The 17536-nt window shown below is 42.7% G+C and overlaps 1 protein-coding gene across 7 annotated transcripts in view; it reads left to right on the top strand.

Annotated features, from left to right (window-relative positions):
* The first annotated feature begins 407 nt into the window (after positions 1-407).
* The window catches only part of PRR16 (proline rich 16), a 150995-nt gene continuing 133866 nt past the window's right edge, over positions 408-17536 (top strand). For all 7 annotated transcript variants that reach the window (XM_021382406.1, XM_021382405.1, XM_021382402.1 and 4 more), the window contains exon 1: positions 408-707. In XM_021382406.1, the coding sequence (XP_021238081.1) occupies positions 546-707 (162 nt within the window). In that variant the 5' untranslated portion in view covers positions 408-545. The remainder of the gene's footprint in view (positions 708-17536) is intronic.

The raw sequence follows: 17536 nt of genomic DNA, 5'->3' as shown, positions 1-17536 counted from the left end.
CACTGTCCCCTCGGACGAGAACAGCTTCCACGCCGGGCTCTGCTCCGGACGGACGCTTCTTTCCAGCTGCTCCGGAGCGCGCTCCCCGCGTCCTCCGGCTGATGCAGCCAGGCGCACTCCGGGCAGTGACGGGGGAAGGAGCGCCTCTTCCGGAGGAGCCGGCAGCCTCTCCCGCGCCGGGAGCGCGGAGGGGGAGACGCGGAGGGGGTGACGCGGTGAGCGCTCCTCCCCCGCTCCCTCTCCGGGCTCGGAGCGGAGCGAGCGGGGCCGGGTCCGGGCGGCGGGCGGCGGCGCGGGAGGGGCGAGGCGCAGGCGCGGCGGGTTGCAGCTGAGCCCCGCGCCGCTCCCGGGAGCCGATGGCAGCTGCACAGCGCGGCCGCCCGGCGGAGAGCGGCGCAGCGCGGCGCCCCCGGCGGAGCGCGATGCGCGGGCGGGCGGGCGGCGGCGGCGGCGGCTGCGGCAGCTTTGGGAAGCGGAGGGACGCGGTCGGGCGGCTCGCCTGACTTGCGTGCCCAGCCCCTGGCCGCGCCGGCTTGCCCCGAAGGATGTCCGCCCAGTCCAAAGGGACCGCATCCTCCTCCTCGTCGCCGTCCGAGGGGCCGCCGGCAGCCTCCAAAGCGAAGGTGAAGGAGCAGATCAAGATAATCGTGGAGGATTTGGAATTAGTCCTGGGGGACCTGAAAGACGTGGCCAAGGAACTTAAGGAGGTGAGAAACGCCGGGAGCGGGGAGCTTCGCGGCCGGCCCCCGGTATGCCCCCTGGGGTCGAGCATCCCCGCCGGCTCCTATCGGGGCTCCGCTGCCGCCTGCGCTCCTACCACCACTTCGGCGCGGTGGTCCCAGCAACTGGTGGCCGGGCTGCGCGCGGGGCCGTGCCCCGAGGCGGGGGGCTGCGTCTGCCTGCGGCGCGCAGCGCTCCGGGACGGACGGAGCGACTGGAGCCCGGCGGCGCCGACGGTCTCACCCTGCGGTTCCGCGGCCGGGCAGCATCCTCGGGGCTCCCCGCCTCTCTCCCCCTCGGGTGCTGGTGAGGGCTGGGGGTCCCGGCGTCCGGACGCGAGTCCCTTCCCCGCTTGGCGCAGCGGCGCGGCGGACGGAGCTTGCCTACCTGCCCCTCCAGGCTGCTCCGAGGCCGGGCAGGATTGCCTTCGCTGTCCTATTGCCGGTGCCGGGTGTCACCTCTGTTCCGTTAATCTGCAGGCGGAGCGCGGTGACTGCGGGAGCTGGGAAGCGCTGTAGCTGAAGAAAAACTCCTGTTTGTTATCTTGATTTCGCAACACAACTGGTCGACAGATGGTTGGATTATGCTCCGAGTTCAAATCCAGGATCTCAGTGCATTGCTTTATAATCCTGGATTTGACATTTATAAGAGGCTGTGTCTTTTGCTATCAAATATTACTTTTCTATTTTAACAACACCGCCAACAAGTTTTATACAACAGGCTTTTCCCATCCTAGGCAGTCTGAGATTCACCCAGTGCTTTGTATGAGGTTGATGTGTGCATCAACGCACTGCTCACGGCTGCTGGGCATTGCACCCGCAACTCCACATTTTAAGAAAACACAATCTCTCCCTTCCTTAAAATGCAACTGTCCGTGCTTCTTTTGTTTTGGTTTAGATATTTTAAAAGTGGAAGCAAACACTGTTTGTAGGACTGCTCTGCAAACGTTCAGAGACTGATAGAGCAAACTGGCTCCTGTTGGTGCAGAAGCACATTTTTCAGGACCTGGAAAGGATGTCCTGTGAATGTAAATAATTCTCTGCACAACATACTCCCAGCTTTCTTCTAGTGAGCAGACAAGATCTCTGTTGGTGGAGATTGTGTGCCATCATTTACTGTGGCACGTTTTATCTAAGCAAACGGGTCTGCTCTAGTTGGCTGTGTCTCCCAAAGAGAATGGGATTTAAATCAGCTTGGTGGGGAAATGGCTTGTGTAGAACTTTTCCCAAATAGAAGTGAAATGCAAAAAGGAAGTGGTAGGAGAATGGTGCTGTAACTAAGTGTGGTGTACACACTGAAGGGTGATAGGATTGCCAAAAACACCTGTTTTGAGAGCAAATGTATTTTTTAAAAGGGTAGCGAACTCCTGTTCATAATCACACATGAGCTCCTGAGTAATGTTTCTCTTTAAATATCTTATAAAGATGATATCTATGATACTCTGTCAAATGAGGGTTTGCTATGCAGTTATCTGCTTTTTTTGCAGCATTATAATTGTGTTAAACGTGCTTTGCGTAGCATTCCTTTTGAAAAGCAGGCAGAAGTTTGCCATATGAGCACTTCGAGTTGTTTGGCTTTTGCAGTCGGAGCTAAAATCTGTGCAAGGCCTCCTGATGCGTCTGCAATGTATAGCTTTTAATGTGAAAGTCAGACAACTGATCTTATGAAGTAATAATCATGCTTGCTTATGGGTGGTGGGATGCACGGGCAGATTGAAGCACGTATGGTCCAACAGGTCCGTTTTGGTGTATTATGCTCAGAAGTGTTTCTATCTGTCCTTGGTCGGTGTTTCCTTCCCGTAGGACCATGCACAGTGGTAAAACCGGGGGGTGTAAGTTTGCGCTTTCCAGTTTCACTCCAGATTGTGTTTTTCTGAAAATGTTTTGACTACTCTTCATCTTCGCTGCCTGTTTGCTGCAGTCAGACTTTTGTGCTCCTTTTTCTGTTGTTTCTTTCTTTCTTTCTTTCTTTTTTTTCCCCTCCATTGGGAGTGTAGCATTCTGAAAACAGTCTTTCATTCTGTTCATATTACTGCTACAATAAAAAGGACTTACATTCTGCATTAGTGGTGGGTTATGAGGGTTATCTTTTTCACTGTCTTTTTTTTTTTTTTGTTCAGTTGTGGTAATGTTTACTCTTAATGCTGAAAATTTGTCACTTATAGAACACTGGGTTTTTTTTTTTCTGTTTATGTCTACCTCCTTGTTACTCTTAATTACCAATTGTTTACTTATTTATTACCTAGCTCTTATTGTAGCAGCTCCGGTATTGAGACAGACTGGATGTCCTCTCATAGTATCTTTCAGCATTCCTTTCTAAAGTTTTACATTAAAAGCACTGTCAAATATTGTGGTTTCCTTGCTTCTAAGTGGACAGTTTTTTGGTTTGGCTTACCAGACATGCTGAATGCTAAATGTTCATGCCTTTAGCTTGTTATAGTTGACTAACATTAATGTTTTTCTGTCCATCCTTTGTTCCAAAGCCTCTTCTAATGGCTGCTGTGACAGCTTTTGTGTTTAAACAGAGGCAAGCAGGTGAGAAATTAGGAAGAAGACGGGCTGTTCAACCCAGACTCTGAAGTTTGTACGTTTGCTGTAAAAACAGACAAACCGTGTGTATTGAAACAAGCATGTGCCAGGAGCTTCTGTCTCTTGCAAGAGGAACATCTCTCCCTTCTCCCCTTATCTGCTTAGGTCCGAGGGGAGCACAGAGCCTGGGGCTGGGGAAGGGGTGACTGAGAAGCACGTTGGGTGCAGTGATCCGAGCACAAAGCCTGAGTTCACCTATGGGCTGTGCTCCTCCCTAGGGTGCAGATAGCGAGGGGCTCAGCCACTTGTGTCTTCTTGCTAAAAACAAGCTCTGTGTGTGTGCGTACCAACAAATGAGATGTGGTTTTGTGCTGAAAGGAATTGCTATTCCAAATGGATTTGAGTAGCCATTATTTGATGAATATTCCAAAGAAAAATCAAAGGAGTGCCAGAGGATTGAGTAACTCTGAATATTCCATTAGTCCAGGCTATTGCAAAATTAAGTTGGTGAAACCTTCCCCAGAGTATTGGATATAAGACCTCTTTTTCTCTCCAGTAGGTTTAGAAAGATGATTGTTATTAAGTGTTGCTTTGAAAGTGAAATTTATCCGTCAACTACCTATGTAATGAGGTGATGAGCTCTATGGGAAACTGCAGGGCTGTGCTAGCTGAAGTATTTGGAATGCAGAATGCACAGTGTAGCCCTGGTTCTCTTGACTGACTTGAGACGCCTTATGTGCAGGGCTGTGCTTGTGTACTTGGATGGCAGGGCAGGGAGATCGTCATTTTTAAGTCTTTGCTGCTTTCACGTTTTATAATGTTAGACCTTTCTGGAGCCTTGTACTTGTTTGCTTACATTAAGGAAATATTCCCTAAATAATTTGATAAATGCTTCTCATTGTAATAAAAACCCACAATGCAAAGCAAATTTCTGGAAGTTATGTGTGAAACATTTGCATAGCTTTTAAGTGGTTAAATGTCCTCCAGTCTTTCATCAAAGGGAAGCAGCTCTGTAGCTGTTGACAATGTTTAGGATAATCTAAAATGGAGGTTCAGGAGAAACAGAAGCCCGAACAGGCATTGCACACACATCAGTAAATTTCCAGTCTCTCCTAGGCTACCTCCTCAGCTCTAAATCCTTCCAAAATGTCTTGCTGAAGGAATGAATGAATAATCCTCCCTCGCTTAACTGCTGCTTTTATTTGCCATAAATATGCGATATATAAAACTTGGGCATGACTTAACAGACAGTGTTCTCCAAATGGTGATGGAACTAAGCCGATGAAAAACAAAACCAGAAAGACACACAAAGTTTGTCAAAGGGGTAGATGACCTGTTTCCATAATCAGGCCAGTCATGATGTTTTTAGGTGTTTGGAGGTGTAGGTAATACCTACCTCTGCAAGATCTGCGGTTCTGCATCTGGCCTGTACTGAGCACATTACACCAGTGTTTTCCATTCCTTTCTAGTTTCAGCTGATGATACGAATGGCAGTAAGGCAGTTCAGGTTGTTGCATGTTCTTCAGGAATCCAGAAAGCCTGCAGAGTGCATCCAGCAAGAGGCTTAGAGCAGTGACAGTCAATCCTATCTCAGCATCTCTGATGTGCAGGCAGAAATACAAGCAGCGATACGAAAAAGGTGTTGGGTTCATCTTGCAGCATGAAGTGGGAGGAGTTACCCCTGGGTAGGGAATATAGTGCATAGATGCCTGGGGGTAGGCAGAGCAATGGCAAAATGCTTCAATCCCTTCCTTCTTCTCAGGCTCATCCCTGCTTTGTCTCTTCTTTGAGCTTCCTCCAGGTGTCGTGGTGCTGCTGCCTCTTTTGCTAGGTAGTGGCAGCTGAAGGCAGAGGTTGTTAAGCGTGTTTCTTCCTACTATTAGAATGCCCTTCTTAAATACAGTTTCTTGATGCCGGCACTTCTAAGTGTTCCCTTTGCAGTGGGTCCTCCTCCAGCAGATACATGCTCTGTACGTGTGGATCTGGTCAGGAGGGCATGTGGAAGACACTGAAGCTCTCTTAGTATTTCCGTGGCTGTAGCTGGGGTTGTGGTCTGGTTGATAGACCAGAACCAAGGCACCTTCTGTCCTTCGGCATTGCCCATTCCAAACCTTGCTTCTCTTTTCAGCAGCAGACTCTTTTTTCTGATTTCTCATTGCAGTCTTTGGTGACAGATGCAGCCACGAACCCTACCTGGATGTTTATTGTAAGTGCAGAGTAAGATTCATTACGTAAAGGAAGCACTGCACACAGCTTTGCTGTGATCTGCCCAGGGGTCCAGATAGGGCCATAAATACTCACTGCAGGTAAATGAATCATGATTTTCCTTTCCTTTTATTTCTTGTGGTCTACAAAAGCATTTCTGCAGTTATACAAAATAAAGGAGCACAGGCTTTTTTACATAAAATTCTTACACAACTGATATCGATAAAGTTAATAGCGCTAAGAGGTAACTATCTAACTTAAAAAGTGTTTTAAGCTTGTCAGGAGCTGACAAGATTTGGCACTAGGTGAAGTTGCTTTGTGTCTGTAATCAAAGCTACCAATATGCTATTGTGTAACACAATGAAAGGAATAGCCAGCATAAATATAGAGCACTGCTTATTAATATCAAGAGGCTTGACAGAGGGCATGCTGTCAATTTGTGCTAGCTGTTTTGTTTTCCTAAACACTCATGTCAGCTACTTCGTTCCCTTTATGCAATACTAAGCTCCTGATAGTAATGGGTATTGTGCAACCATGAGCTAAATAGAGCATATATAAATTCAGTTTTCAAATAAAAACAGTACCACAGTGAAAACATGTATCTTTGTGCTGAATTATGAACTTTACCCAGTCTGTGCACTACTGACCACGATACAGAAAACAAAAGTAGTGAGGCAAGAGCTCCAGTCTATTGCAGTCAGGCTTTTGACACTGACCTCAGCAGGAACAAAAACAAGTTTTGGAGAAGCAGAATTTACTTTCAGGCTTCTCCATTTCTATTAAAAGTTCAGAATTCAGAGGAAACAGTTGCTGCCACAAATATCTATATAAATGTGTCATGCAGCAGTGGTGATTTGGTTGAGTACTATCATTGACGTCTTGGAGACTTTTGCCATTTCCCTCTGAAAATGAAACAGGACTTCTGTTCCCATTACTCATATGCTGGAATAAGTTCTGGAACACTCTTCCCACTTCTGAGTCAAGAGCTTACAGCCAAGTTATTGCTCCCAGTCAGTTTATGCTCAACAAATTTATACTCCTTTGGGGGGAGGTGGGGGAGAAGTGCGTGTCCTTCAGTTTGAAGAGTACTTTCCCTTAGTGCCTAATTCACAATATCTTTGTGAACTGCATCACTGTCCCCTTCTAGTTTTCATTTCATTTACTACTACAAAATGTTGGTGGCTTATAGTCTTCTCGCTATGCTAGCTTTGTTCTTTGGAAGGAAAGCAAAGTGAATGATGAGAGACCTCACAAGTAACTCATGCATATCCTGTTTGGATGTTCCCATACTGAAATATTCATGGGGATTATTGTAGTGAGACAGACAGAGCATTATATTTTGCGTATGTGCTGCTGTCCTTGTCAAATAACCTGTGGCAGCAGCAGGTACGGTGAAGATAATACCAGCTGTGTTACCTGTACATGCATGGGTCTTTGTGTTATTCTGCTACTTGAGAAAGGGCTGAGAAAATCCTTTAGCAGACCTGTGGCTGCTGTGCACACACTGGATGCTTAGGTTGGGGCAGGTGGGTGGCTGAGCTGTTGGCGTTCCTGTTGAGTCTGAAATTACAGTACTACAGCTGATTGCAGTAGTGACAAGAAATTATAGAAGCAGTACTGTCAGTTGCTGCTTTCGCAAAAATAATGGTATGTTCGTATGTCTTTAAAGGTTAACAAACTCATCCATCCATTGTTTCGTGCAGCATGTGCCACTTTGCATCATGAAGACTGAGGGCACTGGTGTTGAATCCCTTCCAGATTTCATTGTAGTTTTTTTTTTAATCAGTAATCTGAAAAATTGTCCAATGTTGAAACACCTTTCATTTTTTTTTCTCCTCGAGTCTTTTCGGACGGCTCTGCAGTAATTATCCTAGTCGCTCATCCATGATGGTATTATGTTCTTCTCTTTAGCACGGTGTGTTCATAGATCTTTCAGTGAATTTCTCCAAGGCAGAAGCAGAGTAGGACATCCTTACTTTCACTGTAGTGGTTTTTGTTGTAAGGAAGAGAAGACAATTTTTATACTTCCTAAAACAATGTGAGGAGTTGATCATTTGGCTAAAGTAAGACTATCTGCGCAGGGTTCCTGAACTTAAATGGGGAGACCAAACCTTCCCAGTAAGGAGGAAGGTTTGTCCTTCCCAGTGAAGTGTAGAAAGTGAGCTAAGTGCTTGAAGTATTGAAAACAGTCATGTTTTGATATCTAATAATGCCTTATACTTGATTGTAAATGGCTTTATTGGAAAGTGTATTAAAACAGGCAACTTAAGGAAAGAAACCCAAACTGAAAACATTAACAAAAACACGCTGAGCTTGCATCTCCATAACAGTTAATTGGTGTGCACCCATGTCACTCAGTGTCCTGCCTGTATACAATTATTATGAAAAATCAGTGTTTTTTCTTCACTGTGGCATAACAAAAACACAGAATAATTCTTTTTATGCATGCTTTGTCATTGAGATTCTTGCATTCTGCTAGAAATGGGTGAAAGTAATATGTTCACAGCATTAATTCTCTAAATTCTTATAAGTGTGTATGCTAATGAAGCAGTAATGTTCCATCTAAAATAATACAGTCCAGTATTTACTGGAGAGTGTTGATGTTGAATGAGGACCTCTGGAAATCATCCAAGCCAATCTAGAGTCAACTAAAGCAGATTGCTTGGGATCTTTTTGGTTAAATGTTGAATATTGCCAACAATGGAGACTCTACAACCTCTGTGGGCTGCCTGTGCCTGGGTTGAATCACCCTCATAATAACAGTGTGTTTCAGGGTGTGCCTGTTGCCTGTTCTTCTCTCATTCAGAGGAGGACTCTGACTTTGTCTTCTTGCTCCTTCCCATCAGCTATTTATATATACCGAAATAAGGTTCCCTCAGGCCTTCTTTTGTACAGGCTGAAGAATCATGGTTCTCTCAGCTCTTCTCGGGTTCTAGATGCACCAGTCCCTTGATCATCTTCCCAACCTCTTACTGGACTTGTTTTAGTGAGCTCATATCTGTCTTGTGCTGGGGAGCCTAAACCTGTGTACAGTACTCCAAATCGGCGTCAAATACTCTGATGTATAATGAATAAAAATGCTGTGCTCTGAACTTTAGCTTCTCTTAATAAACATTTCTTAATGTGAAAATTTAAAGTAAGTTGATATACATGCTCTCTGTTTCTTCATTTAAATTGCAGAAGTAAATGATTATACACTTACCATCGTCTGTGATTTGAGTCTGCATTTTACTTGCTTTCAAAGCCAACAATAAATAACAAATTTGCAGTGTGACTCCATACACAGATACAATGGATGGAGACACCAAGAGACCAACGTGATCATCGCCTTCTATGACCGAGTGGCCTGCCTGGTGGATGAGGGAAATCTATCTAGATTCTAGCAAAGACTTTAACTCTGCCTCCCACAGTATTCTCCTGGAAATGCTGGCATCTCTGGTTTGTTGTCTTTATTGATGATCTGAATGAGGGCACTGAGTGCACCCTCAGTAAGTTTGCAGATGATGCCAGGTGGGAAGGAAGTCCTGATCTGCTTGAAGGCCTTACAGAGGGATCTGGACAGGCTGGATTGCTGGGCTGAGGCATCCTGGCTTGTATTAGAAATAGTGTGGTCAGAACTACTGTAGCACAACTAGTGTAGCAGAACTAGGGAAGTGTTCATCCCTCTGTACTTGGCACTGGTGAGACTTTGAGTACTGTGTTCAGTTTGGGGCCAGTCACTACAAGACTTTTGAGGCCCTGGAGTGCATCCAGAGATGGGCAGTGAAACTGGTGAAGGGTCTGGAACACAGATCTTATGGGGAACAGCTGAGAGAACTGGGATTGTTTCATCTGGAGAAGAGGAGGCTCAGGTAAAACCTTGCTGTTCTCTACAACTACTTGAAGGGAGGCTGTAGTGAGGTGGGGTTTGACCTTTTCTCCCAGGTAACTAGCAATAGGATGAGAGGGGATGGCCTAAATCTGCAGCAGGGGAGGTTCAGGTTGGATACTAGGAAAAATTTCTTCTCATAAAGAGTGGTCAAGCATTGGAATGGGCTGCCTAGTGAAGTGGTGGTGTCACTGTCCCTGGAGGTGTTCAAGAAACATGGAGATGTGGCACCGAGGGACGTGGTTTAATGGGGTTTAGTGGGCATGGTGGTTATGGGTTGAGGGTTGGACTTGATGATTTTAGAGGTCTTTTCCAACTTTAATGATTCTATGGTTCTATATACATGTATATACATATGGCTGCTGTGTGTATCACTGGGCAGTGATGAAGGGAAGTAAGGGCTGCAGCTCCTTCTGCTCTTTCAAGAATGCCAATCCTCTGTCACATCTTTACATGAAACTATGATACGTCCTTTCTCCCACCTCCAGATTAAATAGTCTTGAAAAACCCAATGTAATTACTCAAACGTTGTGGGCCATTCAGGTTATTTTTGACCCTCTTCTCCAGCTTCTGCATATGTGAATTTTCACTTTGATTTCTCAAATTCTGTGGATCATACTAGTCCTGCCATTTCTACAGAACTTTTCATTTTCTTTAACTAGCCTCTTTTCTCTTTTCCATCATTGCAGTTTCTGGTGTTCCTGCAACTTCTGCCCTTTATCCACATCACTGTCATCAGCTATCAGAATGACATGTTGGTCCTTTACAGGCAGGACGTGACACACGTGGGATATCAAAAATGAGCAGGCTTGTCTGTCTGTTCTTGAACACAGACTCGGGAATATCAAAATCCTAACACTGGTCTTAAAAATTTCAGGTGACTCTAGCATTTGTCATAGTAACGCAGCAGTTCTCCTCATGCATCCTTTGCATGCTAGTAGGAGATTACCCTGTGCAGGACCTAGATGTTTTTTGCAGTCCTGCTTCTGTCTCAGTTTCCAATCAAGTATAGCAACAGAAAGCTCTGTTGTCTTCTAATTTGAAGTGAATGGTAGACTCAGCTAATATTGTTTTCCAGCATTCTACTTCAGCATCCAGAATATTTAAAATTCACCGCATCCTTCCTCAAAATTCTGTGGTGCTACTCTGTGTAATAAATGATTTTCAGTTTCCAACTGGAGTGCAGTCTTGATGTTTTTACTGACAGTTTCAGAGGCAATTTGACTGGGCTGTTTACAAGAGATTGTGGTCTCCTGTAGTGCTACGGAGCTTGGTCTGTAATGCCATCTGTACCACTGGTACAGTCAAGCCTTATTGGATTTTGATTGCTTGAAGGACAAGATCATTTTATGAGACAGTTAAAGGTTCATTGAAGCTATGGCGTTTGAATGAAGAAATGTCCTGTGTATGATCATGGTGCCTGATAGCTTGTATCTTTAATTTAGTGTAGGAAACTATACAAACATATTTACCTTAGCCAATGAAGTGATTTCTGTTGCTTGAAATCCAAGTGCAGATGGTACAGTGGACCTATAAGGCTTACAGAAAATTGGTACTTCGACCAGACTGGGAGTCTGGATTGCACCAGACTGTGTTGAGGCAAGAGAATGAGGAATTTGAGATTGCTAGTTTTTATTGTTACCTGCTGACAAGTGATTTGGATGTGCTTATTTTTCAGGTAGTGCTTATATGATTCCATCTATTAACAAATTTCATAGACTTTTTATGCTTGGGTTGCAAGCACTTTAAATCATGTGAAAATACTTCAGTCAACAATTACTTTCATTAGCTGTCATAAATCTAGAAGTAGTGTCTTTAGTGGTGTGATACTGTGTGTAACCATGAAGGCATTTGACTGAGCTGCAATGTTAACTTAGTTTGATTAGTAAAATAGAACATGTAGTGTACGAGAAAGATGTATGAGACAGAATAGCTGCAGAAAACAAAACAAAAATAAAAACCACAACAAAAACCACAGCAAAAATACACACCCAAGAAACCCGAAGCTATTGTATGGCTACACAGAGCAATCTTTAAAGTAGAATTGGATGGATGGATGCTTCGTGCAGGAAAAAGTCAGTCTTTTAGGTGCTGAGGATTTTAAGCTAGAAAAAAATACTATGCACAGTGCACTGTGAGAGTTTTTCACTTTAGACTGACTTTACATAGGCTGTTTCCTTTTTTTTCAGATTGTCTTGAGTGACTTTTTTTTCCCCTGTCCCCAAGGTGGTCTACACTGAGTAAACTTAATTTGGCCTTAATAGAGCTGTGCCACCTTATATTAACTCAGACACTGTCCTTTTGTCCTTAAGCAGCGCCAGCCATTCTGGTGGTTTCCAAGTGTATGTGTGAGAAGCTGGTGTTTGATTCAAGGGATCAAAGTGTTCTTTGTGTCAGGAGAAGGTAAAACATAGTACTTTAAGGATAATAATAAGTAAGAATTGCAATACGGAGGTTATTTTATAAGTCTTTTGTCTAAGGCTTAAGTTCTTTGTTCACCAAGGAATCATAGTGTAAGACTGATTAAAACTAGAAATATGTAGTAATTTTCCATTTAAATGCCCGGTAGCAAATGGAAATGTCTTTCAAAATCTTCAAGAGAAACAATCCTTTAAAATCTTACAAGGCCTTAAAAGGCCCTTTGAAGTCTTCTGTTAACTAGTATCAGTTGCAAATTTGTAAGACTTGCACATAGAATCCAAGTGGTAAACGTGCATCTTAAGAATGGCTGCAGTGTACTATTTTAAGGAGATGCATACTTATCTAATATCTTGAATCTTTACTTCAAGTTTCTTAAAAATAATAAAAAAATAAGAGAATACTGTGTTTTTAATACTTCAACAGAATATGTAGCATACGTGGGAATTTATTTCCTCCATAATTTGGTAGTGGGCTGCAAACCTACAGCTGCATTAGAGTAAGAATTATTTCAGAGATTGATTGTTTAACAGACATTAGACAATGAAGAGTACTAACAGCAAAAGCTAATAAATAACCCCTTGGAAAAATTCTTTCTTTAGCAAAGTTATAGACAACCCTCTTGATACTTTGTGTTTTGAGGTCAGAAATAGTTAATAATAAACTTACAGATTTTACCTTTTTTAAACATATTTTTGAAGATCTCGTGGTTCATTTGCTAAACAGGAAGCATGCTTCTGTTTAGTTTTCACCACTTCTCTTGATATAGTATTAATGTTATAGTGCTTTGTGACAGCTTCTCAAATGATTTTAATTTGTTTTATAGCTACCCTTTGTAAAAGTGGCACGGCTTGTAGGGAATTGGGAATGTTACTGAAACTTAACATTCTAAGAATCAAATTCTTATTCTAATAACTAGGTGGTTCTTACAAGAAAAATACTTCTCCCAGGTTCATACTTGGGAAAAGTACTTCAGTACTTCAATACTTCAGTACTTCAGTACTTCTCAGCTTCATTTATTTAACTGATGAAAAATAAGGCATCATTGTTATCACTGTGAATTACAGATCTGATATGCCTTCCTTCTATGTATGGTTTCTCAGGCATAAAAAAACAGGTTACAGGAATGCTAATTTACTCCAATCACATCTTGATCAAAAGCAAATAACAATTAGATTTTATATAACTACATGTCTTAAATGTCTGTCTTCAATAGATTTATTTGTTACCTGACTTTCTGTAGAGTAACTAGTCTCGCAATGCTACGAAGTAATTGTTCTTGGAAGAACTTTGTTTTATACTTTGGTGAACTGGTTTAGCAGAGGACAAGACCTTATTAGTGTCTTACTTTACTCTAATATAGATTAGTAGCAAATGTGTGACCTTTAGAGTTTTCTTGTATAGAAGGTTATGTTTTTGGAGTCTTCAATGTCATACAGATTTAGGAAGCACAGAACAATGTTTTTTGTGAACTTAAACTATTTAATTTGGATAAAAATCCTCCAATAGGCAAACAAGGCCATATATAATTTTTCAGTTCATGCATGTATGTCCTCTGTTGGAAGTGGCTGCAAATAATAAACAAGGCATCTTCTTTGTTAAGAAAGCACATCCTGCTTCTGGCTCTGCAGAAATAGATTTCTCTGAAAGAATGATTGTTTTTAAGGACACCAATGAGAACAAATTATCTTAGTTATTTCTGTACCATATCTGAGAGATAATGACACTGTAAAAGCTCTGTAGAGACTCACGGGCTAAGTGGAAGTATTTGCAAGATGAGTTGTGTGGTCCGCTGAATCACTGCACTATGCATGTTATTGGAAAAGAAATTGCAATGTGTACATTTCTGGGGAATGAAATTTTGCAAGTGAATGGTCCACTTTCCTAAATGAGAAGGCAGACATTGCATTAAATTCAGCAAGATTTAAACAGCTCTCTTCTATTAAGGTTCTGCAGTGTTATTCTACAAGTATGTCCGAACGCACGTTGACGCAGTATTATCAGCTGGATTTGCACACTGCTTTTGGGGCTCTATTGCTTGTGCTTGCTTTGCTTAACAAGACTCATTCCTGAACATATGTAGTGAAAATTACCATAACTGTGAAGAGTAGGAACAAGAATTATTTGTGAATTTTGTTCCTTCTTGGTCCGCATGTCTGAGGTGCTTGAACTGCTGAGATAGAATGAAGGACTCATAAAATGTAGGAAGAAAGAAAGGCAGAAGAGAGAGGGATGCTGACAGCAAAGAAGGCAGATGAGGGAAAAAAAGACATTGCTTGACAAGAACAGTGAGATGAAGTTGGAGCCATAAACTCAGTTTATCATATTATCTAAAGTGTCATGACTTTCCATGGTGGTCTATATTTTGTTTAAGAACAGTCTCTGAATATAGGATCATTCTGTTGCAGGCAGATCACATAGTATTGCTTGCAGTTTATCTAACTCCATTTTAAGTATATCTATGTAGATTGCTCTGAAATTAATGTCCACCCTTTTTTTTTTTTTTTTCCGTGAAAGCTACAACAGATAAAAGAGCACAATAATGCTATTTGATAATGCAAATTGCCAGCTCCAAAGCACTGTTTTTCAACACAGTCACCAGCAGTAACTGCATTTTCACCAGCAATGAACAAGAGCCTGCATGCTGCACTCCTAAAAATCTACACCAGTGGAAGAGACCACTGTTTGACAGCTGCTGTGACAGTGTTGTTGCTAGGAAAACATTTCCCACACAGTCCATCTTTCATCATCCCAAACAGATGGAAGTCAGAAGGTGCCAAGTCCCAACTAAACAACGGGTGTAGTAGGACAGTGAGACAACATTGGCAGTGTGCCCCACAGCCTTCAAACTGGTATGGGGCCTGGCGTTATCGTGTTGCAGGAGAAAGCTTTTCTTCTCTGTCCTGACTCTGGAAGCTGGAGCCTTCAGCTTAGATAGTGTCTCAATGCAATGGTCAGAGTTGATGGTTTGTGTGGTCTCCAGGAACTCCAGAAGGATCATCCCTTTCCTATCCCAAAAGTGTGTGCATCACTTTACTGGCTGAGGACTACATCTTGAACTTTTTCTTTAATGAAGAATTAACACATTGCCACTCCATGGACTGCTGTTTTGACTCCAGCTCATGGTGATGTCACCACATCTCATCTCCGGTAATGATGTGATCCAGAAAACTGTGAATTTCAGCCTTGTATTTGTTCAATAAGTCTTGACAAACTGGCATAGAGTGTTCTTTTTGTTCCTCTGTGAACATTCTTGGGACCCACAAATTTTGAGATATTTCAACGTTGAAACACATTGAAAGTGATATTCAGCTCCATACACATTTTCCTGGTTGTAATCTGCGAATTGCCTTGGGTGAGCTGATTGAGACACTCTTTGTTTCATAATGTGGCTGCTGTGCATGGCCGTCTGGAACATGGCTTGTCTTTCACATCACTGTCACCTCTCCTGAAATGCACCACCCACCACCTCACTGCGCTCACCTCAACAGTTCGGTCACCAAGCATCAGTGAATGTCAATGGGTGCCATTTTTTCCGCACGGAGAAATTCAGTTTCACACCTTTGCTTTGCACACACTTCCATGTCAGACACCATTCAGTCAGACTGTCCCTCTGCTGCCATCTGTCGCATGGCCACAACATGGAATGGTATATCAGCGGGAAGATTCAGTCTCTACTGCCATACCACCAACATCCGCCTCTGATGTTGTGGGCCAACATAATAAAATTGGAGGCATTACTTTCGGAGCACCTCTTGGGTTTTTTTTTGCTTTTGTTTCCTGCTGCTCTTCCCATTGGAAGATTATTTTGTAAAAACTGATGTAACGCCTAATGATTTTTTTTTTTCCTGTTTTGTCTTTTTCTTTCCTACTCAGTTTATTTTTTTTCCAGCTTTGGCACTCATCAGAGATTGTTCTTGAATATCTCTTCTTCTGCTTGAACTTATTCTTTTGTACATTAATAACAAGGGTTAGATTTCTTTATCAACTTAGACTCTTCCTTCTTTTGAGGAAATAAAACCTTCCTGTCCCTGTTTTGCTTGAAGTTCACCTTTCAAATCTTTCATATATTTTAGCTCTACTTTTTCAATTTTCTGAGAACTTATTTTCCAAAACCATATTTCAAAAGATCCTTTCCTTTTTTTCCTTTTTTCCAGTATTATCATATTGTAAAGGAAACAAAAGCTGTTTACATCACTTAAATTCTCTTCTTGTTTTAAAACAGAGTGATGCTCCTATTTAACTAATTTTAGGTGCCCTGGCCTAGTTTGTCTGGTGGCAAGCATGTATTTCCCTCAGCAGAGGAGTGAACTTGCTTAATGCTTCTTGACTTTCTTGATTAGAAAAGGTGAGGTTTCATATTTTGAGAGACTATGGCTGGAGTAACACCCTGGCAGACTTGGGATGTCATCTCCTGCAGATTTTTTTCTCTCCCTTCTCTTCTGTCAGTAGACTTCTGGTAATGTTTTTCAGGCTCTGAGGAATGTTATACTAAGATAAAAGCAAGAGGGCTAGTAGCTCAAGATAGCAATTTACGTGCGAGGGAGTAACATTAAATATCTGTCTGTGTGTGCAGTCACATACTTTTGTTAGTGAAGTAAAACAGTGTCTGAAGGACTGGTTTGCTATAGTGTATACTTATGTGAAAGGAGCACTGTTCAAAATGGCTGCATACAGTCGCAAGAGTATAAGATGGTATTTTAAAGAATATACTTGCCTTTGCTGACTTATTTTTAACTTGTCTTCACTTGAGATAGTATAATATTTTACTAGATTGCCAGGTGCTTCCCATTAGAAAATACCATCTTTGGTAGGTTGTAACATTTTTGCTAAGGCCAAATAGTTCAGAGAGAAATTTTCCTTGCTGAGTTCTGCATCACACTTGTACTTTTTTCAAGCTTTATTTTGGACTAAGTGGTTCGTATTATTCAGATCAATAAGTGTAGGAAAAATTCATTGTTTAGATCAGGCGTGAAAGCTATTTTGGCCTTTCCTTTATTTGTTCTTGTTAAGAAGTGTATCCTGTATTTTTTATCATGGAAGCCTGGATGACATGACCAAGGAAAGCTTGGCATGAGGGAATGGGAAAATAGCCATAAATGAAAAACTGAGAGTCTGATAAGGCTGTGACCAGCCAGGTGCATGTTTGAGGTAGTCTCATAGAATTGCTCAGGTTGGAAAAGACCTTCAAGATCATCAAGTCCAACTGCAACCTAACCATACCCCCCTAACTCTAACAACCCACCACTAAATCATGTCCCCGAGCACCACATCCAAACGGTTTTTAAACATATTCAGGGATGGTGACTCAACCACCTCCCTGGGGAGCCTGTTCCAGTGCTTAACAACCCTTTCTGGAAAGAAGTTTTTCCTGATATCCAACTTAAACCTCCCCTGGTGCAACTTGAGGTCATTTCCCCTTGTCCTGTCACCACTGAGAAGAGACCAGCCCTGCTCTCACTGCAATCACCTTTCAGGTATTGGAAGAGAGCAATGAGGTCTCCCCTCAGCCTCCTCTTCTCCACACTAAACAGCCCCAGTTCCTTCAGTCTCTCCTCACAGGGCATATTCTCCAAGCCTTTCACAAGATTTGTTGCCATTCTTTGGACCTGCTCCAGCACCTCCATGTCCTTTCTGTACTGAGGTGCCCCAAACTGAACACAGTACTTGAGGTGGGGCCTCACCAATGCCGAGTACAGGCGCAGGATGGCTTCCCTAGTCCTGCTCACCACCCCATTCCTGATCCAAGCCAGGATGCCATTGGCCTTCTTGGCCACCTGGGCACACTGCTGGCTCA

Source organism: Numida meleagris, unplaced genomic scaffold, assembly GCF_002078875.1.
Source record: "Numida meleagris isolate 19003 breed g44 Domestic line unplaced genomic scaffold, NumMel1.0 unplaced_Scaffold239, whole genome shotgun sequence".
NCBI classification, from domain to species: Eukaryota; Metazoa; Chordata; class Aves; order Galliformes; family Numididae; genus Numida; species Numida meleagris.
The sequence above is the reverse complement of the archived record's forward strand: the minus strand, read 5'-3'. Positions and strand labels throughout refer to the sequence as shown.